This window comes from Saimiri boliviensis, chromosome 9, assembly GCF_048565385.1.
Source record: "Saimiri boliviensis isolate mSaiBol1 chromosome 9, mSaiBol1.pri, whole genome shotgun sequence".
In the NCBI taxonomy this organism is placed as follows: Eukaryota; Metazoa; Chordata; class Mammalia; order Primates; family Cebidae; genus Saimiri; species Saimiri boliviensis.
In genome coordinates, this window is record NC_133457.1 from 63,332,855 (window position 1) to 63,357,940 (window position 25,086).

At 50.4% G+C, this 25,086-nt stretch overlaps 1 protein-coding gene across 4 annotated transcripts in view; it reads left to right on the forward strand.

The window, feature by feature from the left end:
* Positions 1 to 25,086, forward strand: part of DLEC1 (DLEC1 cilia and flagella associated protein) — a 71,454-nt gene that overhangs the window by 24,126 nt on the left and 22,242 nt on the right. For all 4 annotated transcript variants that reach the window (XM_074406030.1, XM_010341498.3, XM_010341500.3 and 1 more), the window contains 13 exons: positions 5,187 to 5,274; positions 6,649 to 6,822; positions 7,584 to 7,720; positions 8,815 to 8,907; positions 15,277 to 15,367; positions 16,141 to 16,303; positions 17,379 to 17,571; positions 18,370 to 18,428; positions 19,019 to 19,187; positions 19,614 to 19,707; positions 19,896 to 20,026; positions 20,132 to 20,290; positions 22,613 to 22,752. In XM_074406030.1, the coding sequence (XP_074262131.1) occupies positions 5,187 to 5,274; positions 6,649 to 6,822; positions 7,584 to 7,720; positions 8,815 to 8,907; positions 15,277 to 15,367; positions 16,141 to 16,303; positions 17,379 to 17,571; positions 18,370 to 18,428; positions 19,019 to 19,187; positions 19,614 to 19,707; positions 19,896 to 20,026; positions 20,132 to 20,290; positions 22,613 to 22,752 (1,691 nt within the window). The remainder of the gene's footprint in view (positions 1 to 5,186; positions 5,275 to 6,648; positions 6,823 to 7,583; positions 7,721 to 8,814; positions 8,908 to 15,276; positions 15,368 to 16,140; positions 16,304 to 17,378; positions 17,572 to 18,369; positions 18,429 to 19,018; positions 19,188 to 19,613; positions 19,708 to 19,895; positions 20,027 to 20,131; positions 20,291 to 22,612; positions 22,753 to 25,086) is intronic.

The window sequence follows — 25,086 nt, forward strand, 5'->3', positions numbered from 1 at the left end:
GGCCATCATGTTTCAAGGACAGTTGGAGAAGCTGGCAAACACGCAGAGGAAGGGGGCTAAAATCATGTCAGTGAGGGAGTAGAACAGGGAAAAGGGAGAGCTGCTCAAGGACATATGAAGATACTCCTCTGCAGGGCCTGAAGATGCCTGCCGTGGAAGTCTGTGCTCAGAGTCTGGAGATCCTGAGGCTGCAGATGAGGCAGACATAGACTGCCAGGGAACAGCCTTTCCTCCGGTCTTTGCTTACTTCTCTAATTCTCATTCCTTTGATGTTCATAACATTTATTTACCCAGCTAAACTATACAGTGTAAGAATCAGAACATTTCACATTTTCAGTCTTTAAAAATTTATGTCTCTATCGGGCATGGTGGCTCACGCCTGTAGTCCCAGGACCTTGGGAGGCAGAGGCAGGTGGATCGCCTGAGGTCAGGAGTTTGAGACTAGTCTGACCAACATAGTGAAACCCTGTCTCTACTAAAAATTACAAAAAAATTAGCTGGGCATGGTGGCAGGTGGGATTACAGAGTAGCTATAATCCCAGCTACTCTGGAGGCTGAAGCAGGAGCATCACTTGAACCCAGGAGGCAGAGGTTGCAGTAAGCCAAGATTGTGCCATTGCACTCCACCCTAGGCAACAAGAGTCAGACTCTGTCTCAAAAAAAAAAAAAATTATGTCTCATGCACCCTTTCTCAGGAACCTCCCAGGGAACATGCTCCTGTAATAGAAATAAGGAAACCAAAGAAGAGGAAGGCATGGAATGTGGTACCAAGAGATCCAACAGAGGAGCAGAGGAGAGAGGTGGAGGAAAGCTCCAGGCTCAGGGCTGTTTTTTTTTTTTTTTTTTTTTTTTTTTTTGAGACGGAGTTTCACTCTTGTTACCCAGGCTGGAGTGCAATGACGCGATCTCGGCTCACTGCAACCTCCGCTTCCTGGGTTCACGCAGTTCTCCTGCCTTAGCCTCCTGAGTAGCTGGGATTACAGGCACGTGCCACCATGCCCAGCTAATTTTTTTTTGTATTTTTAGTAGAGTCGGGGTTTCACCATGTTGACCAGGATGGTCTCTATCTGTTGACCTTGTGATCCACCCACCTCGGCCTCCCAAAGTGCTGGGATTACAGGCTTGAGCCACCGCGCCCGGCCCAGCTTATTAAGTTTTTAAGGCTAAGTGCCTAGAGTTTCTCTTGAAGAAACTCAAGATTTTTATTTATTTCTATGGTTGGGGGCCTACAGGCCCTAAAAGGGGTCCCTGCTTCGTGTCAGCCAGGCCTGGGCAAAGGTCTCTTCCTCACTGAAACCTCCACCAGAATGGTCTCGATCTCTTGACCTCGTGATCCACCTGCCTCAGCCTCCCAAAGTGCTGGGATTGCAGGCTTGAGCCACCACGCCCAGCCCAGGCTCAGGGCTCTTAAGAGATTTTGCAGTTAATACGGCTGCAAAGCAAATTTTCCCAAAGCTTAGCAACTTAATCATTTTATCTTGCTTACAAATTCTTTGGGTGAGAAATTTAGACAGAGCACAGTGAGAATGGCTTGTTCCACAGTGTTTGAGGCCATTGCTGGAAAGTCAGTGCCTAGGAGTGACATAAAAGTTGGGGTTAGTGCTGTTGTAGATAGATAGCTGAGGCTGTGTACCAGAATGTCCGTACCACATAGCTTATCTCTGTGGGCTGGGCTTCCTTACAGCATGGCAATCTCAGATTAATCAGACTTTTATATGACAATGCAAGTGATTATCTGTACCCTTTTATTTTCTTTTGAGATGGAGTCTTGCTCTGTCACCCAGACTGGAGTGCAGTCGCAGGATCTTGGCTCACTGCAACGTCTGCCTCCAGGGTTCAAGCGATTCTCCCACTTCAGCCTTCCGAGTAGTTAGGATTACAGGTGCACATCACCACACCTGGCTAATTTTGTATATTTTTGATAGAGGCAGGGTTTGCCATATTGGCCAGACTGGTCTTGAACTCCTGACCTCGGGTGATTTGCCCACCTCAGCCTCCCAAAGTGCTGGGATTACAGGCGTGAGCCACTGCACCTGATCAAGTATCTGCACTTGTTAGTGAGTACCCCAGCAAGCAAGGAGGAGATTGCATCACATTTTATGACCCAGTCTGGAAGTTGCACAGCACTACCTTCTCTGAATGCTGTAGATTACAAACAAGTCACTGAGGTTGGTCCAGATTCAAGGGAAGGTATGTAGACTTCATCTCTCTCTCTCTCTCTTTTTTTTTTAATCCTCCCCTCCTTTTTCTCAAAATAGGGTCTGGCTCTGTCACCCAGGCTGGAGTGCAGTGGCATGATCTTGGTTCACTGCAACCTCCACTTCCCAGGCTCAAGCAACTCCTCCCAACTCAGCCTCCCAAGAAGCTGGGCCTACAGGGGCATGCCACCACACCTGGTGAATTTTTGTATTTTTTGTAGAGACAGATTTTTGCTATGTTGCCCAGGCTGGTCTCAAACTCCTGAACTCAAGTAATCTACCCACCTTGGCCTCCTAAAGTGCTGGGATTACAGGCGTGAGCCAGTGTCTGGCCTAGACTTCATCTCTTAATGAGAACAGTGTGAAAGAACTTACGGATGTGTCTTAAAACTGCTACAGGAGTTATCCTATATGATAACAGTAGGCGTAGAGGGCAACTAGCCCAGATTGCAAGAGGCCAGAAGGCTCTAGGAGAGGTATAGAGATGACATTGACAAGAGTCCCTGATACATCTGGACATACTGGGAAGAGATTTATAGAGTAGTGGAGAAGGATTGAATTATTGATTAAGTATGAAGCAGACAAAATAATTAGTTGATTATTAACTCCAGGAAAACCAAAAATTGTACAAGGCAAGGAAAGGACTCAGTTTCTTCATGCTCAGCTGTGAATATCATTTACTTTAGTAACTTGAATATAACGTGAATCACTAACCAGTAGTATGATATAACTATATTGGAAAGATGGGGGATAGGAACGGCATGTCATATGGTGAGTTGGATATAGGAGAGGAAAGAGAGAATATCCATATCCTCCATCCATAATTAATACTTAAAACTGAAAAAAGAGCCGGGCGCGGTGGCTCAAGCCTGTAATCCCAGCACTTTGGGAGGCTGAGGCGGGTGGATCACGAGGTCAAGAGATCGAGACCATCCTGGTCAACATGGTGAAACCCTGTCTCTACTAAAGATACAAAAAAAAAAAAAAAAAATTAGCTGGGCATGGTGGCCCATGCCTGTAATCCCAGCAACTGAGGAGGCTGAGGCAGGAGAATTGCTTGAACCCAGGAGGCGGAGGTTGCGGTGAGCCGAGATCGCGCCATTGCACTCCAGCCTGGGTAACAAGAGCGAAACTCCGTCTCAAAAAAAAAAAAAAAAAAAAAAAAAAAAAACTGAAAAAAGTAGTATGCTATTTGGAAACATGGAAATAAATACCAAAATAACCAGCTAAAGAAGGAAAAAGTGTTTATCTTTGGGAAATGGTAGGGTGGGGCAGGGGAAGAGGGCAGTATTTCTATTTTGAAAACCTTGTCAAACTCTGTGGCTGTCCAACTTAGATGAAAATGACTTAAAAAAAAAAAAAAAACTTTCCACAAAAAGAAGCACCAGGCCCAGATCATTTTACAGGTGCAGACTACCAAGCATTTGAGCTATTCCCTGTTTTATGAAACTGTTTCAGAGACTAGAAAAAGAGGGAACGTGCCATCATTATTAGGTAATAAGCCTAATTACCTTGACACCAAATAAAAACATGCCAGTCTTGGAGCAAAACACACACATACACACACGCGCGCACACACACACACACACCCCAAACCCAGGAATGCAAGGAATGTCTTCACAGCAGGCCTGGAGTTGGCAGTTGGCTCTTGTGAGCCTATTATTTTTTTCCTCCAAAGCTTCCAGTGCTGTTAAGGAAAGCCAGCCCATGCCACAATCCTTATAATTATCACTGTCCCAAACCTTGCAGCCACCACAGCTACCATGTTCCACTGCCTGGCCTTCCATCTGCACCTCATTTCAGCTGACCGCTAGTGAAAACCTTGGTGATTGTGACGACGCCATCCCATGGTGCCCACAGCCTAGTTCCCACCAGCTGGTTCACAGATGGATTCGTGTAATATGTCGTGTTGGCCAAAAATGGATGTAAATGCCGATTTAGGAATACAAACCTATAAATACAAATATGAAGACATACTTCATATTTATGTCGATTTTTATCTGGTGGGGGAGCTGGTAGAGGATTTGAACTTCATCTGTAATGTTTTCTTTCTTAAGTTCGGTGGTGGAAACGTGGCTTCTGTCATGTTATAATTTCTACATTTTTTTCTAGTATAACATTTCACAAAATATTAACAAAAGCCGTGTACCTGTATTGCTGTGCTACGCGCTGTGCTGGGTGCTGTTGGAGGGTTAGGTCTAGGCCTTGCCCTGGGGGGGTCTCCTAGTCTGAGGAGGGAGAAGAGAACGTGGGGCTTAAAAGTGGGTGAGTTGGTTACATAAGAGGCCCAGTTACATCCTGACATAGAGGTGCCACAACGCCCTTTGACTGTGACCATGGGAAGAAGGGTTCCAAAAGTTACGTAGTAAGGAACACACTAAGAGGTGAGGTGAGCAAAACTTTGGAACCAGATACCCTAGGCTCACACTGTACCGGGGCCTCTTTGAACTCCAGTTTCTTCATCTGTGAGATAGAAACAGTTCCCACCTTTCCTGGTTGTTGCGAGGTTGAGGAGGCACAGAGCAGATGCTCGTAAATAGTGGTTGTTATTTTAAACAATAGGTCAGATCTATTCCTGCCTTCATTTTTACCTTGCATTTTATTTATTTGTAAATTTTTAAATTATTATTATTTTTTTTGTAGAGACAGTCTCTTCATGTTGTGCAGGCAGGTGTCAAACTTCTGACCTCAAGTGATCCGCGTACCCCAGCCTCCCAAAGTGCTGGGATTACAGGCGTGAGCCACTGCACCTGGCCTGTATTTTATTTTTTACTATGGGAACTTCCCAAAACAAACAGAAGTCCATAGGATGGCAAAATGAGTCCCCATGTACGCTTCAGCCAACTTTGAAAGTTCCCAACATGTGGCCAAGTCTATTTCATTTCTGCCTCTACCCCCTTTGCATATTACGTAGAGTAAATCCTGGACATTGTGTCACTTCGTCCATAAGTGTTGCTGTCTAAAAGAGATCACTTTACCCTTCAACAGATGGTAATTGCACTGCAGAACACCACCACAACCAGCCGCTACCTGCGAGTCCTCCCGCCTTCCACACCATACTTTGCTCTAGGACTGGGTAAGTTCAGTATCAGTAAGTTCAGTAGTACTAATAGTAGTAGTGGTAGTAATAGTAGTGGTGGCAGTAGTAGTAGTGGTAATAGTAGTAGTAGTGGTGGTAGTAGTAGTGGTAGTAGTATTAATGGTGGTAGTGGTAGTAGTGGTGGTGGTAGTAGTGGTACTAGTGGTAGTAGTGGTAGTATTGGTAGTAGTGGTAGTAGTAGTGATGGTAGTGGTGGCAGTAGTAGTAGTAGTGGTGGTGCTGGTGGTGGTAGTAATGGTGGTAGTAGTAGCAATGGTAGTAGTAATGGTGGTAGTAGTGGTAGTAATGGTAGTGGTGGCGGTGGTAGTGGTAGTGGTAGTAGCAGTAGTGGCAGTAGTAGTGGTGTAGTAATGGTAGTAGTAGTGGTGGCAGTAATGGTGGTAGTGGTGATAGTGGTGGTAGCAGTGGTGGTGGTAGTGGTAGTAGCAGTAGTGGCAGTAGTAGTAGTGTAGTAATGGTAGTAGTGGTGGTGGTAATGGTAGTAGTGGTGGTGGTGGTGGTAGTGGTAGTAGTGGTAGTAGCAGTAGTGGCAGTAGTAGTGGTATAGTAATGGTAGTAGTAGTGGTGGTGGTGGTAATGGTGGTAGTAGTGGTGGTGGTGGTGGTAGTGGTAGTAGTGGTAGTAGCAGTAGTGGCAGTAGTAGTGGTGTAGTAATGATAGTAGTAGTAGCAGCAGTAGCAGTACTGTGAATTGCCTCCGAGTCACTTGCTGAGCTTGCTGCCTGTTGCTGACCCCCACCCTGAGTCCTGAGCCCAGGCCTGGACCCCCGCAGCAGTCCCGGGCCTCCCGCTCCCCCCAGCAGTCCCGGGGCCCCCCGCTCCCCCAGCAGTCCCGGGGCCCCCCCTCCCCCAGCAGTCCCGGGGCCTCCCACTCCCCGAGCAGTGTGTTCTCAGAGCCTTGACAGCTCTTTTCTCCTGACTGCCTCCGCCCAGGCACAGGTCCTGCTTTCTCCCTATTCATGCTGCCGCTGTCCTCAGTCAGGTCCTCTCTGTTCCTCACATAAGCCCAGGCAGCAGCCTACAGCCAGCCTTCCTACTTTAGTGTCACAGTGTTTGTCTCAAAAACAACTCCGATCATGTCACCCCTATTCAGAAATCTCAAAAGTTTCTCTGCTGCCCACCACAGGAATTCTAAGCCACAGGGCCAGGCAGGCCCCGACCGCTCTGGGTAGTCGCCGTCCTTGCAGCCCGCTCCCCTCGCGTGCCCTTGTCGTGCCGTCAGCACGGCCTTGGCCCAGAAGACACTTACTCTCAGAGCCAGGCCCGTGCAGCTGGGGTCCATACCAGCTGAGCTCACACCCTGGTGGCTGGCTGCTCCCCGATCCTCACTTGTCACTTTTGTCATGCACAGGGATGTTCCCAGGAAAAGGTGGAATGGTGGCTCCTGGAATGACCTGCCAGTACATTGTCCAGTTTTTTCCCGACTGCCTTGGGGATTTTGATGATTTTATTTTAGTGGAGACCCAGTCAGCCCACACGCTTCTGATCCCGCTGCAGGCCCGGAGGCCGCCCCCCGTGCTGACCTGTGAGTGTGCACTGCAGCTTCCCACAGGCTCAGTTAAGGTTGAAGACCCCCATAAGGACCGCCTGGCTCTCAGGTTCCCTTTGCAGCAGGGGCCCTGGGTCCTGCAGAGGATACTGCTAGCAGCTTCCGTAGCCATCCGCAGTGTGAAGCACGAGTGTCCTGCTTGCTTTTGGGTTTTCTCAGTGGAGGTTGACTCACAGTGAGGGAGGAGGCCAGCAGTCCAGCTAACCCCAGCATAGGTTTTGCTGGCTTGTGTCCATCCTTGAGGGGACCCGTGCCACAGCGGGCAAGGAAGACGTGCCTGTGCGCCCTGAGGAGTCCTAACAGGTGGTGTCCTCGTGGCTGGGGGAGTAGGCTTCCTTGGCAAAGCTGGCTTCAGCTGGGCTCCCTCAGTGACAAGTTTCTCCAGCTGAGCATAGGCAGGAAGTTGGGACTGTGATCCCCCTTACTTCTGCCATAGCCCCCAAGAGCCATGCTGGGTGGCCCTGGCAAAGCATGAATCCACAATGGGCACTGACTTCTGCTGCTCTAGCTAGGAGTGCAGAGAGTCCCATGGCGCTACTGCCCTGTGGCCCACCAGCAGCCTGGGCAGAGCCTGAGTGGTGCAGGGGTCCGGACACACGTGCGCTCACCCTCTCTGCAGTGGGCTGGGCTGGGACCAGCTGTCCTGATCTCTGGCTGGACCTCAGAAGAACCACGACAGTAGGGCCTATTCAGAGTGACCCGTTGTTTCTCTTGCATGTATTCTTCTGTGGCTACAGTGTCACCAGTGTTGGACTGTGGTTACTGCCTCATTGGGGGAGTCAAGATGACCAAATTCATCTGCAAAAATGTGGGATTCAGTGTTGGCAGGTTCTGCATTATGCCCAAAACGAGCTGGCCACCGCTAAGTTTCAAGGTGAGTGATCACAGGTTTCTAACTGGAAAAACTGCAAATCCATCCAAGGAAATAGCCCCCAGAGGAGCTTGCTAGAGTACACCTATGACCGGAAACACACAGAAGGTGGAGTGCTGTAGCCTCTCTATGCAACTGCCACAACCCAAATGAGAAGGGGCGTGTAAGGGGATCGGTGTTGTAGTTGTGTTATGCCAGTAAGGCCTGCACAACCCTGGGTGAGCGATATCACCTCCTATCCTTTAAGAGCTGGCTCACATGTGCCTGCATTCACTCATTCAGCCCTTCTTTATTGTGGCGAATGACTGAATATTTCCGAGGTCACAAATTGGCTGCCCTTCGGCCAAATTCTGCTGGAAGTTATTTGGCACAGCACTTAACATTTTTTGAGTCAACATTTAAAAATAAGGAGATTTCACATAAAATTCTGCATTTCCAGTTTCTCTGAAAAACTGGAAGATAAGCAGCCCAGGGCTGCAGTTCCCTGTGAGCCTGTTAGCAAGGGCTGCCCCATTTCAAGATGTTCCAAAAATGACATTTCACTCATTTCTGTGACTGACCTGGGGTCTTGTAGGCATGGGTTTGGTCCCTGGCATGCTAAGTGGCTTCTTGTGTAGGCACTGCGGCTGCAGCCCTTGTGACTCAGGGGCTTGTAGCCAGGGGTGGGTCAGGGTTGGAGGCAGACCCATATGCTAGCACCCGTCACACACGATGTCACAGCAGGGAAAGGACAATATGCTTTGGAGCCCAGGGGAGGGCCCCCGCAGCTCACCTTCTGAGTGAGACCTTCTCACACGCCTGTCATTTGTGTCCCACTCACTTGGTGATGGTGTTCCTTGTACCTCCTGCCCGTAGTCAGCTCTTCACAGATGCTCTAGGACTCACTGTTCTCAACCTTCAGAGCCTCACCTAGTACCTGGTGCTGGCTGAGTAAATGTTGCTGAATGAACAAGCCTCCCTTTCTTCATTACCACATGACTGGATAGTCCTTAAGTTCCTTCACGTTGCAAAATGGATGTTTGAAGGAGAGAAGTTTGCAGTCTGAACTGGCTTTTGCAGTTTCTTCCGCACCGTTGTGTAAACTGCTTTTCTTTAAGGCCATTGCGACCGCCGGCTTTGTTGAGCAGCCTCCTTTTGGAATCCTGCCTTCGGTGTTTGAGCTGGCCCCGGGACATGCCGTGTTAGTGGAGGTGGGTAATCAGATTCGGCATGTATTTCCTCATCTGCTTTCATGCTTGCATTTCTCTCCGTTTTCATGACTCAAATGTCCAGTCCCATCCCACCTCCCAGCCTTAGTGATTTCTGGGTAGATGCCTATTCTTGCATTCTGCGGGGTGACGTCAGGTGTCATTTGACTGTCTCAGGAGCATTTTCACAAAGCAAATGCAGACAGCCCATGCCTCACAGCACAAACCCGAGCCTCGCTTGCCCACACCTTTCATCTGGGAACCACCTCCACCAATGTCCAAGCTGCCTCTAAGAGCTTCGCTTGGTTCTTCAGTCTGTCTTGGGCCTTCCCTCCCCCCATCATCTGGTACCTGGGCGATGACTGTGGCTTTGTTCTCGCATTCCTGCTTCATCCTTAGTTTGTGTAGTCAGCAAGGCCCACCTCCCTTAGGCCCCATCTTGAACCTCTGCGGAAGCTCTCAGAGGCCTGCCCCTGGCTGTGGGCACCTCCGTTCCTAACTGGCCCCTTTTGCTGCCTCCTTTTGCTGTCACATCTGCTTGCTGGTCCCCGGAGGTGCCCGTGAGAAATGGTGATGCTCCCTGTCCCTGTTGCGGCACACTGCCATCCTCCCCAACTGCTCGTCTAGGAGTCTGACTCCACTCCGTGTGACTGCGTGTGGGGCTGCCACAGACATGCTTGGCCTTTCACACTAGCCTGCCGCGGGAGGCACCTGACGTGCAGAAGCGAAAACTATCTGGCTTCTGTGGGGTGGATTTGGCCTGCTCCACATTACCAGGTCGTGAGATACAGCATCCCTTATTAGTTCTTAAACTCAGCTGCACATTGCAATCCCCTGAGAGACCTGGAAACAACACCAAGGCCCCACCCCTGAGGTTCTGAGCTCACTGGACTGGGCTGTGGCCTGGGTGTAGGACTTCTAAAGGCCCCCAGGGAATGCTGGTGTGTAGCAAGGTGGAGCTCGACTGCCACAGCGACTCTGCCATGCTGTCAGGAAGGGCTTCCTCTTATCAGCTGCTTTCTGGGTTCTGCAGCCCTAGGGTGTGGCTCTCCTGTTCATGTCCCTGCTGATCTGATCCCTGATGAGAACCTAGTTCTTGAGATTGAGACTCGGCCAGTCAGGAGCTTCATCAGGCGTCATCTGCTGCTGAGGGGCAGGTGGGTCTACAAGGCCGATGCATAGGCCAGGCTCCCTGTTCTATTATATATAGTCTAAGCCATGTCACAGGCTCATCGAAGCTTCAGAGAATTGGAGCTGGGCTGCCCCGGACGTCCCCCTCATCCCGTCCTCCTGGGCGAGGGAGTCAGGGGAGGCTTTCTTGCCCCTTTGCATTTCTTGCATATTTTGTTTATTGATTGTTTGGAGTTTTGTTTATTTAAAAGTGTATTCATAGTTCCAAATAAGAAATATATTTGCAGGATTAAAAATTCAAGAGAGAGGCTGAGTGCAGTGGCTCAGGTCTATACTCCTAGCACTTGGGGAGGCTAAAGCAGGAGAACGGCTTGAGTCTGGGAGTTAAAGACCAGCCTGGGCCGGGCGCGGTGGCTCACGCCTGTAATCCCAGCACTTTGGGAGGCCGAGGCGGGTGGATCACGAGGTCAAGAGATCGAGGCCACCTTGGTCAACATGGTGAAACCCCGTCTCTACTAAAAATATTAAAAATTAGCTGGGCATGGTGGCGTGTGCCTGTAATCCCAGCTACTCAGGAGGCTGAGGCAGGAGAATTGCCTGAACCCAGGAGGCGGAGGTTGTGGTGAGCCGAGGTCGCGCCATTGCACTCCAGCCTGGGTAACAAGAGCGAAACTCTGTCTCAAAAAAAAAAAAAAAAAAAAAGACCAGCCTGGGAAACAGAGTGGTATCCTGTCTGTATCAACAATTTTTAAAGTAAAAATAAATTCAAAAGCGCCAGGTGTAGTGGCCCATGCCTATGATCTCAGCACTTTTGGAGGCTAAGATAGGAGGATCACTTAAGGCCAGGAGTTTGAGGTTACAATGAGCTGTGATTGAGCCACTGTACTCCAGCCTGGGTGACAGAGTGAAACCCTGTATCTAAAAATGAATAATAATAAAACATTCAAAAATACAAATAGGTAAACAGTGAAATGCTCCCTTTCACTGCAGTTCCTCAGTCATCCAGAGCCACACCTGGCCAGTTTTCTGAGTGCCCTTCCAGAGATAGTCTATGCCCAAATAAGTAACTGCACTGGATTTTTTCCCCGTGTGCATTTTTTTCCTTCACACAGAAAGTTGCCCACTCTATACTCTGTTCTTTGCCGTGTTTTCTACTTAACCCTATATCTTAGAGATCATTCTCATGTTTTAAAAAATGCATACCGGCTGGGCGCGGTGGCTCACGCCTGTAATCCCAGCACTTTGGGAGGCCGAGGTGGGTGGATCACGAGGTCAAGAGATCGAGACCATCCTGGTCAACATGGTGAAACCCCGACTCTACTAAAAATACAAAAAATTAGCTGGGCATGGTGGTGCGTGCCTGTAATCCCAGCTACTCAGGAGGCTGAGGCAGGAGAATTGCCTGAACCCAGGAGGCGGAGGTTGCGGTGAGCCAAGATCGCACCATTGCACTCCAGCCTGGGTAACAAGAGCGAAACTCTGTCTCAAAAAAAAAAAAAAAATGCATACTATCCTATTGTGTGAATGGGCCATAATTTAGGTCAGTAGTCTCCTGCTGATGGACGTGAAGATTTTTTTTTCTGATCTCTGGCTACCAATTATGTATGAATTACACATACATCACTCTATCCAAGGATGTGTGTCTCCGCAGGATGCAGTCCTGGAAGACTTGCTGATCCCGGGCCTGGTGCTCTTGTGATTGTATCACATGTTGCTAAAATCCTTACCATGTGGGTTGTACCAGTTTAAGCTTTCAACAGCAATCTGTACGGGTGTCTGTTTCCTAACACCTTCGGCAGTACAGTATATCATCAAACTTAAAAACTGTTCATGTATATAAAAACATGCACAAAAATAGAGAAAACAATGATCACCCATGTATTCATTACTATCTAAAGCAATTATCAGCTCTTGGCCAATCTTATTACATCTATACCCCTCCATTTCCCGCAGCTAATCCCCACCCTGCTCTTCTAGATTATTTTGAAGAAAAGACAAAATATCATTGCATTTATCCGAATGAAACTAGACCCATATCTCTCACCATATATAAAAATTAACTTATGGATTAAATATTTAAATGTAAGACTTGAAAATGTAAAACTACCTGAAGAGAGAGCATGGGGAGAAATGCCAGATAGAGGTGACAGGGAGGAAGGCAGCAAATCACACTGCCATGTGTGTACCTATGCAACAACCTTCATGTTCTTCACGTGTACCCCAAAACCTAAAATGCAATTAAAAAAAAAAAAACTACTAGAAGAAAACATAGGGGAAATCTCTGTGCCATCGGTCTAGGCTATGATTTTTTTGGATATGATCTCAAAAGCACTGGCAACAAAAGTGAAAACAGGGGCCAGGTACGGTGGCTCAGGATTTTATGGCAGGAGGACCGTTTGAGCCCAGGAGTTTGAGACCAGCCTGGGCAGCATAAGGAGACCCCATCTCTATAAAAAATGTAAAAAACAGCCTGACCTGGTGGCTCATGCTTGTAATTCCAGCACTTTGGGAGGCTGAGGTGGGCAGATCATGAGGTCAGGAGATTAAGACCATCCTGGCTAACATGGTAAAACAGTGTCTCTACTAAACATACAAAAAATTAGCAGGGCATGGTGGCATGTGCCTGTAATCCCAGCTACTCAGGAGGGTGAGGCAGGAGAATCACTTGAACCCAGGGGGCAGAGGTTGCGGTGAGCTGAGATCGTGCCACAGCACTCCAGCCTGGGTGACAAAGCATGACTATCTCAAAAAATAAAAAAATAAAAAAAGCTAGCCAGGTGTGGTGGCATGTGCCTGTGGTCCCAGCTACTTGGGAAGCTGAAGTGGGAGGATGCTTGAGCCCAGGTGTTAGAGGCTGCAGTGAGAGGGATCACACCACTGCATCGCAGCCTGGGTGCAGGACAAGACCGTCTTAAAAAACGAAACAGACAAAAAAACAAACATGGGTAGACAAATGGGATTACCTCAGACTAAAAAGCTTCTACACAGCAAAGGAACCAGCAACAGAGTGAAGAGTCTGTGAAATGGGAGAAAACCCTGTCATACATCTGATAAAGGGTTAATTCCCAAAATATATAAGGAACTTAATAGCAGAACAAATAACCTGGGCTGGGTGCGGTGGCTCACACCTGTAGCCCCAGTACTTTGTGATTGAGCCACTATACTCCAGCCTGGGTGACAGAGTGAAACCCTGTATCTAAAAATGAATAATAATAAAACATTCAAAAATGCAAATAGGTAAACAGTGAAATGCTCCCTTTCACCGCAGTTCCTCAGTCATCCAGAGCCACACCTGGCCAGTTTTCTGAGTGCCCTTCCAGAGATAGTCTATGCCCAAATAAGCAACTGCACTGGGTTTTTTCCCCATGTGCATTTTTTTCCTTCACATAGAAAGTTGCCCACTCTAACTCTGTTCTTTGCTGTGTTTGCCGTGTTTTCTACTTAACCCTATATCTTAGATTTCTACTTAACCCTATATCTTAGTTTTAACCCTATATCTTAACCTTATCTTATCTACTTAACCCTATATCTTAGTTTTCTACATAACCCAGCACTTTGGGAGGCAAGGCAGGTGGATCACCTGAGGTCAGGAATTCAAGACCAGCCTGGCCAATATGAAACGCTTTCTCTACTAATAATACAAAAAATTAGCTGGGTGTGGTGGCACATGCCTGTAGTCCCAGCTGCTTGGGAGCCTGAGGCAGGAGAATTGCTTGAACCTGGGAAGCAGAGGTTGCAGTGAGCCGAGATCGTGCCACTGCACTCTGGCCTGGTGACAGAGCAAGACTCTATCTAAAAAAAAAAGAAAAAAAGAAAATAATCTGATTTTTTTTTTTTTTTTGAGACGGAGTTTCGCTCTTGTTACCCAGGCTGGAGTGCAATGGCAAGATCTCAGCTCACCGCAACCTCCGCCTCCTGGGTTCAGGCAATTCTCCTGCCTCAGCCTCCTGAGTAGCTGGGATTACAGGCACACGCCACCATGCCCAGCTAAGTTTTTGTATTTTTAGTAGAGACGGGGTTTCACCATGTTAACCAGGATGGTCTCGATCTCTTGACCTCGTGATCCACCCGCCTCAGCCTCCCAAAGTGCTGGGATTACAGGCTTGAGCCACCGCGCCCGGCTAATAATCTGATTTTTTTAATGGGCAAAAGACCAAATAGACATTCCTCAAAGGAAGACATATAAATGGCCAATGAGTGTATAAAAACATTCTCACCATCATTAATCATCAGGAAAATGCAAAGTAAAACCACAGTGAGCTCTCACCTGACACCAAGTAGAATGGCTATTATCAGAAATATGAAAGGAAAGTGTTGGCGAGGATGTAGAGAAAAGAGTACCCTTGCCCACTGTTGATGGGGATGTAAATTGGTACAGCTGTGGTGGAAAATAATATAGAGTTCCCTCAAAAAATTAAAAATAGAACGACTATATGATTCAGCAGTCCTACTACTGGGTATGTCCACAAATGAAACCTGGCTGGAGTGCAGTGGTGTGATCACTGCTCACTGCAGCCTCTAACTCCTGGGCTCAAAAGATACCAATTAAAAGACATCCGAACTCCCCATTCACCACACCATCATTCACAGTAGGCAAGCTTTGGAATCACCCTAAGTGTCCATCGATGGATGGGTAAGAAAATGAGGTGTGTGTACACAGTGGGATAATAGCCTTGCAAAAGCAGGAAACCCTGCCGTCTGCAACAACGTGGAGAAGTCAGGAGGACATTGTGTGAAGCCAGGCACAATAGACGCATACTGCACAGCGTCACCCACAGGCTGGACCTTCAAATACTGAACTCATAAAAGCAGAGAGTGGAACGGCGGTTACTGGGGCTGGGAGTTGGGGGAAGTGGAGAAAACATTAGAAGGCAAATCACTGCACTTAACGATAGCTCACTCTCTGCTCTTTGCCAGTGTGAGGGTGAAAAGCCTCTTCTGGATGGTTTTCACCGACGTTTCTCTTATTATGAATGGGGGTATGTGTTGTCATTCATTTAAGGGCCGTTTGTATCTTGGTTCTGTGAACTTTCTCTTCATATCCTTTAAGCTTGCTCCCTGCTTTACTCTGGGGAGGAGCGATGCTGAAACACGGCATCAGGAGTAAGGTGGGAGGTGGCAGGGAGGGGAGCAGAGTCAAGAGCAAAGGGAGGGGTGTCTGTGTGAGAGGAGGAGGGTGCTAGGCGGGATGGTGGGAACCCTCTAATGGGACTTGTTACAGAACGACCCTTCTCTCCCCAGGTTTTGTTTTTCCCGAAGAGCCTAGGAAAAGCGGAGCAGACCTTCATCATTGTGTGTGACAACTGCCAGATAAAGGAGCTGGTGACCGTAGGTGGGCCTGAGTGCACTCCCGGGGCAGGGCTGGGGGGGCGCTACCCTGCTTTCGGGGCCACTGACCACGCTAGCACTGGCAACAGCCCAGCTTTGCCCTCTCCGAATCAGGAGCCCACTGAGAATGCTGCAGCCTCCAGGTGCCAGAGTCTAGTCTTGGGCCCCTCGCTCTGGTGTGACCTTGGAGACCCAAGCCAGTGTGGTCTCCAAGGAGCCTTCTAGCAAGAGACAGATGGAAACCTGGGGTGAAATCTTTCATTGTTTCATTTTGAAACTCACTTTGATCCCCTTTGGGGGATTGCCAGTGACTCACACACAAACAGCCAGAGGCACTTCTAGGTTTCTGTAGGGTTGGAAGAGGCATCCTGGGAATCACCGTAAATGCCCCTCCCTCTGTCCCTCCCTTCCTTCCTTCTTCCATCCTTCCCTCCCTCCATCCCTCCTTCCTTCCCTCTTTTCCTCCTCCCTCCTTTCTTCCCTCCTTCCTTCCCTCTTTCCTCCTTCCCTCCCTCCTTTCCTCCCTTCTTCTCTCCCTTCCTCATTAACCGAGCCCTTGTTCTATGCTGGGTTCTCAAAGTTGCCTCCTTTTGGTCTTCACAGATGTGAGGATGTTAGCCTGTATGCGGACATCCCCCCTTTTCCCTCCCGTGTGAGCTTTCAGGGATCATGGTCAAGGCCAGCTGCAGGCAGATGGTGGCAAGGGTCCTATGGCAGCCTTGGCCTGGTTCCAGCTGTAGTGAACCTTCACTGACTTCACTTACCCCACTTTGGCAGGAATTGGGCAGCTGATTGCTTTGGATCTGATCTATATTTCTGGTGAAAAAAGTCAACCGGACCCTGGAGAGCTCACAGACTTAACAGCCCAGCACTTCATACGATTTGAGCCTGAAAACCTTCTGTCCACAGCTAGGAAGCAGCTGGTTATTAGAAACGCTACGTGGGTAGCCTCTGTGTGTGCCTCAGCACCCAACCTTCCTCCTTGCTTACCTGCTCCTGAGGCCCATTGAGGCAGGAGGTCCTTCCAAGGGCCTGGGGAAGTCTGGGCACAGAATAGATATCCAGATTTGATTGAAGGATCCAGATTTATAGTCCATCATGGAAACCAGTAGCGGCTTTTGGCTATTTAAATTTAAATTAATTAAAATTAAATTAAGAGCTTACTTCCTCAGTGGCACTAGCCACATTTGAAGTCCTCAACAGCCACATGTAGCTAGCGGCTGTGATATTGGACAACATAGAGGTGCAAGACCTCCATCCCTACAGGAAACTCTATTAGAGGGTGCTGCTCCAAACCATCCTGGACCATCCCTACCCAGCCTCGGCTTCCCAGAGAGGACATACCCTGCCTGTGCAGGGGAAGCCATCCATACCCCAGGGGCAGGCAGACTCCTGACCTGCCTCTGAGCACCACCATGACACCAGGACAGGTCTCAGAGAGCCTCCCAACCAGGGCTGCCCGGGGAACCCCAGGCCTTACACAGAACTCTGTCACCCCTCCCCCAGGTAGCTGCAAGTCCTGCCCCTCCTATGCTGTGGAATTGGCAGCCAGTGGGCATATATCTTTCTGGACACAGCTGTGCTGGGAGCCCATAGCAGGAAAGGCAGAGGGCAGGGGTGGGGTTGACGTGGCAAACCCTGGAAACTCATGTGGGGGGAGACACTGCAGAAGAGCTTCCCGATACCTGGGGTGATGCCTGGACTCCTCCACTTTGATGCTTGGAGCATGATTTCCTGACTTACCATGTCCCCCGAGTCATGGTAGGTCCACCCTCCAGCTGCCATGGGTGGGAAACGAGGGACTTTCTGACATTTTCTCTCTCTCAGACTCCCTCGCCCACCTGCTGCCCTCACCCGGCCCCCCTCCCCCCAGGCGCCTCCATTGGAAGGCTAACCTGGTCTCTTTATCTTCCTAGTGCTTTCCGGCTCCCTCATGGTGCAGGGCAGGGAGGCCTGGGGTTGGGGACCAGTCTCGGCAGACCTGGGCCATGGCCTTGGGTGCGTTGCCCCTACAGGCATGTGGAGCTGGCCTTCCACTGGCAGATCATGAAGCCCAACCTGCAGCCCCTCATGCCTGGAGAAACCTACAGCATGGACAGCATCAAGTGCCACCCTGACAGGGAGACCGCCTTCTCCATCATGCCCAGAAAGGGGGTTCTCAGCCCCCACGCAGACCACGAGTTCATCCTGAGCTTTTCTCCGCATGAGGTACAGACGGTGTCATCTCAGTAGCCACACATGGTTGGATCATGTCCTTAGACGCCCCCCCTCCCCCCACCACCGTGTTCTTCAATCACACAGAAGCCGCAGCTGGGCCCGCCGAGGTGCCATCCTGCCCAGGCCGGCACTTGGCTGAGGGGCTGGCGTGCCCCGCTGGTGTGCAGGACGAAGCAGCTCATCGTGCCTGGTCCTGATCCCAGAGTCGCCCCATGCGCAGCCAGACCCTGGGCTGGTGTCCTCAGCTCTGGGTGTCTCCCACATGTCTGCTATAGCACAAAACATTACCATCCCCACCCATACCACAGCAGCCCCTCGAGAGCGTGAGGCAGGGGGCCCTGAGGGCCAGGTTAGCACAGCGCCGGCCCAGCGTGGAGGGAAGCCCCGTGAGCCACGGCATGAAAAGGATGCTCCGGGGCCGTTGTTAGTGGGTTTGGGGCTAAGGTGAGTGGGTCAGCGTTTGGACCCAGCGTGCAGCCGCCTGTGTCTGTCCTGGGAGGGTGTGGTGGCTTCAGACACTTGAGGGGCAGTGTCAGCATCAGGAAGGCCTTGCCTTTCCTTCTTGCCCCAGGCCCAGCTGAGACAGGCTCCTGAGTCCTGGCTCATGTTCTGGCAGCAACTTCACTTTTCCTGGGGAGGGAAAGAGGCAGCCGGGAAGCATCCCGGGTTTTCAGAAGGTCCTTGTGGTGGCCAGGCTCAGGGAGGGCGTACTGCTGCCGTGCCCTGCCTCCTCCAGGACAGCCTGCTGGAGCGCAGCTGCGTTCTCAGGTCACTGTGTTTGCCTTGCAGCTGAGGGACTTTCACAGCGTGCTCCAGATGGTGCTAGAGGAAGTCCCAGAGCCCGTGAGGTGAGAGGAACTGGGCCCCAGATGAGAAGGGGGCAGCTGGGCCTTCCCCCACCTTGGGGATTCTCCTGGGGAAGGTATCAGGCAAGGGGAGTGGGCAGCTGGCAGGCTTTGGGAAGCGGGGGCATTGTTTTGCCTTGCCCTGGCAACCCAGCCCTGGAGTGGGCTCACACTAAACTCACTGCAAGGCCACCCCGGGAATTTCGGAGCTGCACCCCAGGCCCATTGCTGCTCTTGGGCAGCCAAACTTGGGGGGGGGCCAGTGGTGGTGAGTGTGGAAGGGTTTGGCCCACGGTGTATACCTTCAGGCTGGCACCCCAGTCTGCTTGGTGCAGAGATCCCAGGCCGGAGGGCTACAGGGTGGTCCCTGGAGGCAGCAGGGCAGTGCCCCGTCCCAGGCTAAACCACTGTCACAGCCATAGGTATTCGTCGTCTTTCGGGCACTGGCTAATGCCCCTGATTTAGGGGGCTCAGGAGCTGTGAGCTAGGCAGTGTTTTCTTTTTACAAGACCAAACATGGGACAGGGGCAGGGACACGCTGGGATGTGCTCACAGGTGTGCCGGCTCCTGGCCCACCATGGGTCTGCATTTAGTTCCGAAGCAGAGAACCTGGGGCAGGCCTCCTACCCTGTGGATGATGTGATTGTCCTGGAAATCGAGGTGAAAGGCTCAGTAGAACCTTTCCAGGTCCTCTTAGAGCCATATGCCCTCATCATCCCGGGGGAGAACTACATTGGCATGAATGTGAAGAAGGCGTTTAAGGTGGGTTGTTGTGTCTCCCCTGCCTGGGCTGGCCGAGGCGGTGCTGGCATGGGTGTGAGCAGGAAGGGCAGATGGCAGCAGCCTCTGCACGGAGGCTGAGGCCATTCCCGGGGTCTTGAACCCAACTTGATGTGCACGGATGCATAGGCCAGGCATGGCTGTCATTTTGTCAGCCTCCCAGAATCCTCTGAAAGTTAGGGCTGTGGAACCCATTTCCCTCCTTGGCAGGATATGACAGCCACATGCACTGCAGGGTGGAGGGAGGGTGCTTTCTGGTTGGGAAGCCCAGGGCTTTGGGTGGCCAGGAGCTAGCCGGGAGGTGTCATGGGGACTTTCACGAGCCCAAGATCCTACAGTCCTTCAACAGGTACAGAGTGGACATGAAGGGGCAGTAAACAGGCAGCCTGGTCTCGGTGTGTCTTTCAGATGTGGAACAACAGCAAGTCACCCATCAGATACCTGTGGGGGAAGATCAGCGACTGCCACGTCATCGAAGTGGAGCCCTGCACGGGGGTCATAGGTGCCCTGGGGGCGGCAGGAGGGTTGTGGCCTGCCTCGGGCCGGCTCGGGAGGAAATGTTCAGAGTGAAAGGAGGCCTGGGATGTGAGGCAGATGAGACGTCCGTGCAAGCCCGGGGTCTGCGCCCAATCATAGGAGGAAACGCCTCTGCTTCTCCTCTCCACCTCTCCCTCTCCCTCTCTCTCTCAGAGCCCAGTGAGGTCGAGGATTTCGAGTTGAACTTTACTGGGGGCATCCCTGGCCCCACAAGCCAGGACCTGCTGTGTGAAATCGAAGACTCGCCCTCGCCAGTGGTGTTACACATTGAGGCAGCCTTTAAGGTGCTGCAGGTGGAGCTGGGAGCAGGGTGGGCCCAGGGAGGTGGCAGGGCTGGGACATAGAGCCATCCCCTGGTGGCCCAGTGACAGGCCCTCTGGGTGTCTCAGGGGCCTGCCCTCATCGTCAACGTCTCAGCCCTTCAGTTTGGTCTGCTCCGCCTGGGGCAGAAAGCCACAAACTCCATCCAGATCCAGAACGTCAGCCCACTTCCAGCCACGTGGTGCATGAAGGAGAGCCCAGTCTGCCTCCAAGAAAGGCCTGAGGATGTAAGTTGGGCACTGCTGGGTCCTCTGCTGCTCCCACAATGAGCCCGTTTAACTTGCCCTGCTGCAGTTTGCCCTGGTGTGTTTAGATCAGAGCTTTGAGGCTGGGGAGGAAAAGCCTGCCCAGTGACTTCGGCCCAGTGGTGCCTCCGGTTCTCCCCAAGGCTGAGGAGATGCAGCCAGATGTACCCCCATGGCCGCGTCTCTTGCGCCCTTCTCCACCATCTGATTCAGAAATAGGGTACAGAGCCGCCTGAGGCAGGAAGCAATGGGCAGCTAGGTTGGGCAGGAAGCCTCCAAGGCGGCTGCTGCTCCAGCCACGTACCCGCCTCTGTCCCACTCTGGAAGGTTTGGATCCTCCCAGGGATCTGCTACCAGATGGCATCTGGTCACAGGCTGGTGGCCCAAACCCAAGTCTCCAAAAAGAAAATTCAAGATTCATTTCCACTCAAACAGCACTTTTCTTTTTACTATAAAAGTGGAAAAAAGGCAGCTAAGTATTATCATAATCATATTTAAATGCAATGGGCGATCTGGAGCAAAACAAAGTCACACAAAGCAACAGCTACTTGCAAAGTGGCCGCCCTTCACCATGGCATGGCTGTGGCTCCCGGGTGCTCGTACCTGTGAGACCCTGGCGCTGTCTGTTTGGTGACCGAACCCTCCCTCTGGCTGCTTCCCAGCAGCGTCCCCATCCTGCTTGCCCACTGGCCCTCTGAGTCAGAACACCACACGCTTTTCCTCCTGTATTCAGGAGCCCAGGGAAGACAGTCCGAGCCACACGTATACCTTGTTTGTTACCGCGCATTCCCTTTCTCCAGGAAAGTGGACCTGACTTTCCACTCTGGGGAGGCCCCACCCCTTTACTGACGGCCTGTAGCTGGGCACTGTGAAACCAGAAGTTGTGACAGTACGCATCCGATTGCCAATGCCACTGCCAAGTACCTGTTACACGGACTTGGAGTTCAATGCTTTCCCTCCCAGTACTCACTGGTCTCCCACCATGGATCTTGAAACCACAGAAGACTAAGGCTGGGGCTCGGGCTGGGATGGGGCTGGGGGCAGGGTGGCATCAGTAGCTTTAGCATCCACGTTATGTTTAGCCAAGAACCCTTTCTTCAAATGAAACCTTATGCAAACACCCAGTACATAGAATAAAGTGTGACTGCTCCAGCCACCCAGAGACCCCTTGTTAGGCACCTCTGCCCCATCCCGCTTCTCCCGACATTCCAGTCCCCTGCACTGCCAGGGATCTCCAGGGATTTTCCAGAGCACAGCTGGAAGCGTAGAGACCTCAGTGAGCCTCCTCATTTGCTAGAGGAGAGGCTGGAAGGGACAGGGCTTCCCTAGGGTTGCATGGCTGATGGGTGGCAGCATCCCAGCTCATCCCTCTCCTCTCGTTTCCAGTCTGTGGTGTTCTCCCACTGTGAAGAATAACATGTTTTATCATGGAAATAGCTGTCAGTGTTATAGTATTGTAACACTGGGAGTACCGCCTCTACAGTTCTCTGTACTCTAGTCTTTTGAGCTCTCAAAAACAATGTTGGGATTTGGGGTTTGTTAGATGCTGTCAGATTAGGGGACACAGAGTTACTGAAACCTAAGCCCAGACTACAGCCACCCTCAGAGCTTCAGGGCTCCAAGGGACATGCACATGAGCAACAAAGACAAAAGAAAGCAAAGTGTTCCTTCCTTCCGGGGCAAGTGTCCTCTCTGCCAGGGCAGGAAGAATGCACTGTAAAGAGCCCTCCCCAGAGGCGGACACTTTTCTTCCTGTTCTTTCCCTTCCCCTTTGTGTGTGTACCTGGCATGGGAGGAGGGGTAGTCCTGGGGAAAAATGAGGCCATATCTGCAGTAAGGGACAGGAGGAGATGGGGTAGGGGAAAGACCATGTGGGTGCAAAAGAGAATTCTGTGGCCACAGCAGACTCTCCCCTCCCCCAATCTAGTGACCTGGTGGCTTTCCTCAGTGGAAGCTGCTCAGAGGGCCACCCCCCTAGTTTGGCTCACCAGCTCACCTCTGACTCTCCAGCTCTCCCCGTTTTCCCTGGAGCACCTCCCTCTGCCTCTGTCTCTCAGATCTGGGCCAGGGCACGGGGACCTCTGGCTTGTGTATTCCTTTACTTGGAGACTCGGTTTCTGTGCTCTTAATCCCGAGACTCGTGACTGTGGTCCCGCACCTGCTTGCCTCTTTCTGGATCCCAGATGGCTCTTGGAAGAGCTGGGGTGGCTTAGGGGTAACCTTGGTTGGGTGCGGCCAGCCCCCAGTTCCTCTGCGATTCCAAGTGTCCTCAGTGCTCATCCTCCTGAGTGTTCTCCGGAGCAGGCTTCTCCCTTCGACATTGAGCCTTCGAGTGGCCAGCTTCACCCTCTAGGGGAGTGCAGGGTGGACATCACCTTGGAGGCCCTGCATTGCCAGCGTCTGCAGACTGTCCTGGAGCTGGAGGTGGAAAATGGAGCCTGGAGGTAAGGGGACAGTGGGAAGAGCCACAACAACAGACTGTGTGTCTTTGCGGTATATTTATCTATATTATGTATTTATCTAGAGGTGTTCTGGATTTAAAACGATTGACTGCAGAAAATTTGCATTCTATAAAATGTGTACATTACAGAAAAGAAACTTAAGATGACCCATAATCCATTACCTAGAGATGATCCCCTGATAATGCTATGTGTATATCTTTCTAGGGTGTGTGTGCTAAAGGGGTGTAAGCAGTATAACCACTTTGGAAACTCCTTTAGCATTCGCTAGTGTTTGCCTTTCGGGTTATACGCCCAGGGAAACCCTTTTCCACGCACAGTGGGTGGTGTGTGCTCAACCTGGACTCTCCCTACAGGAAAAGCTAGAAACAACTATTGTCCATAGGAGAATGGACACAAGAAAGGTGTGACATATTTAAGCACGTACCATTGTTTTCTGGAAGGAACATGCTAGAGGTTTCAAAGGTATTAGTAGAATTCTTTTTTTTTTTTCTTTTTCATTCTCCCTCCCTTCCCCCATTTCCTTCCTCCTCTCTTTCTTTCTAGTGGAAAACTTCTCACATGTATAAAAACACACAGAATAGTATAACAAGCCCCCATGTACTTATTTCCTCCCTTCAATAATTGTCAACTCACTGCAAGTACTGTTTCATCCATATCCCCTGTCTGCTTCTCCCCACTCCTTCCTAAATTATTTTCAAATAAAATATTTATTTTCTTAAGCTGGCTGGTGATAATATTTTGTTTCTAAAGTTGTGCAGAGGTAGTACATGTTGTTTTATTATTCTTTATATATATGTTTAGGCTGCATGTATGTTTTATACTCATTTTTGCATATATTTGGTGTTTCATTGTAAAAACATTTAGATCTTTATGGATGCTCTTGAATGTAAAAACATTTAAAAACATTTATGGATGCTCCAAAAAGACTAGTCATTTTATACTTCCACCTACAGTGTGTGACTAGCCACTGCCTCACACTCTCACCATGACAGATGCTATGAGACTTTGTATACTTGACCATCTGACAGTTCAATTGTCCTCTCCTGTGGTAACAAATAGAGGTCTAGGTATGAGTCTTTGCACTGGTGCAAGGTGCTTTCTGGGTGTCAGAGGTGAAGGCTAAGTCTGCCTGCAGCTCAGGGTAAGGGCTTTCTATGTAGTCTTTGCATATTTCCTTTCCTTTTCTGTCTCTGTTCTTCTGAAAGGACCTTGTATTCAGAATGTTTATAGTAGCAAGTGATGGAAACACAGACATTACCAATTTAGGCAAAAAAGGAGCAGCATTGGCTTATGTAAAGGGGCATTCCCGCCTTGCTGAATCTAAGGGCCCAACCTTTTCCCTTTGCCTGGTCTTCTGCTTTTTCTCTTTCTCTACCCTCCCCCGCTCCCTCCCTCTATCCACTCCAGCCCCACCCCTCACCTCTGCTTGTTTCTTTGGGGGCCTTTCTCTCCTCTGGTGACAAGGGCCCTTAGGCCTCTGCCCTGGGGAGAAGCCATTTAACGCTCTGAGCTCACACACTCACAGCTTAACAACCTCTGAAAGCGAATCTGGCTCTTTCCAGAGAGGGGCCCTGATTGCTCTTGTGTGGGTTGTGTCCCCGCCCCTTCCCCTGCTGGGCGGAGGGGAGCCTCTGTCTCCAGAAGAGGCAATCACGTTTTTTAAATTTCAAACTTTGTTGTTTCTGGGTCTTTCTTTTTCCATAGTAGTCTCTTACTGTCTTATCAATGCAAAAGTCTCTCAGATTCCCCTGAGAAAACTAATTTGTGTTTTCTCAAATGTTGGAGTTCTTCTTTACTTTTCTTTTTCAGACGGAGTTTCCCTCTTGTTGCCCAGGCTGGAGTGCGATGGTGCAATCTCGGCTCAGCGCAACCTCTGCTTCCCAGGTTCAAGTGATTCTCCTGCCTCAGCTTCCCAAGTAGCTGGGACTACAGGCGTGTGCCACCACGCCCAGCAAATTTTTGTATTTTTAGTAGAGACAGGGTTTCACCAAGTTGATCAGGATGGTCTCGATCTCTTGACCTCGTGATCCGCCTGCCTGGGCCTGGCAAAGTGCTAGGATTATAGGCGTGAGCCACCGCACCCGGCCTCTCCTTTACTTCTGGAGTTTTCTTCTGTTTCTAGTAATCGTCACCTGTCCAGTCCTGTTTCTGAATAGAGCAGGAAGTTGATTTGCATAAGGAGCTCGTGGTGTAAGTTTCTTCTGAATGAAAGGGGGTAGATGTGGAGAGCACCCCTCTTCTGAGAGGTGAAGTACGTGTGAGTCACCACCCTCAGAGAACACAGCTAGCCTGGATCCATCAGAGAAAGGGACCTTT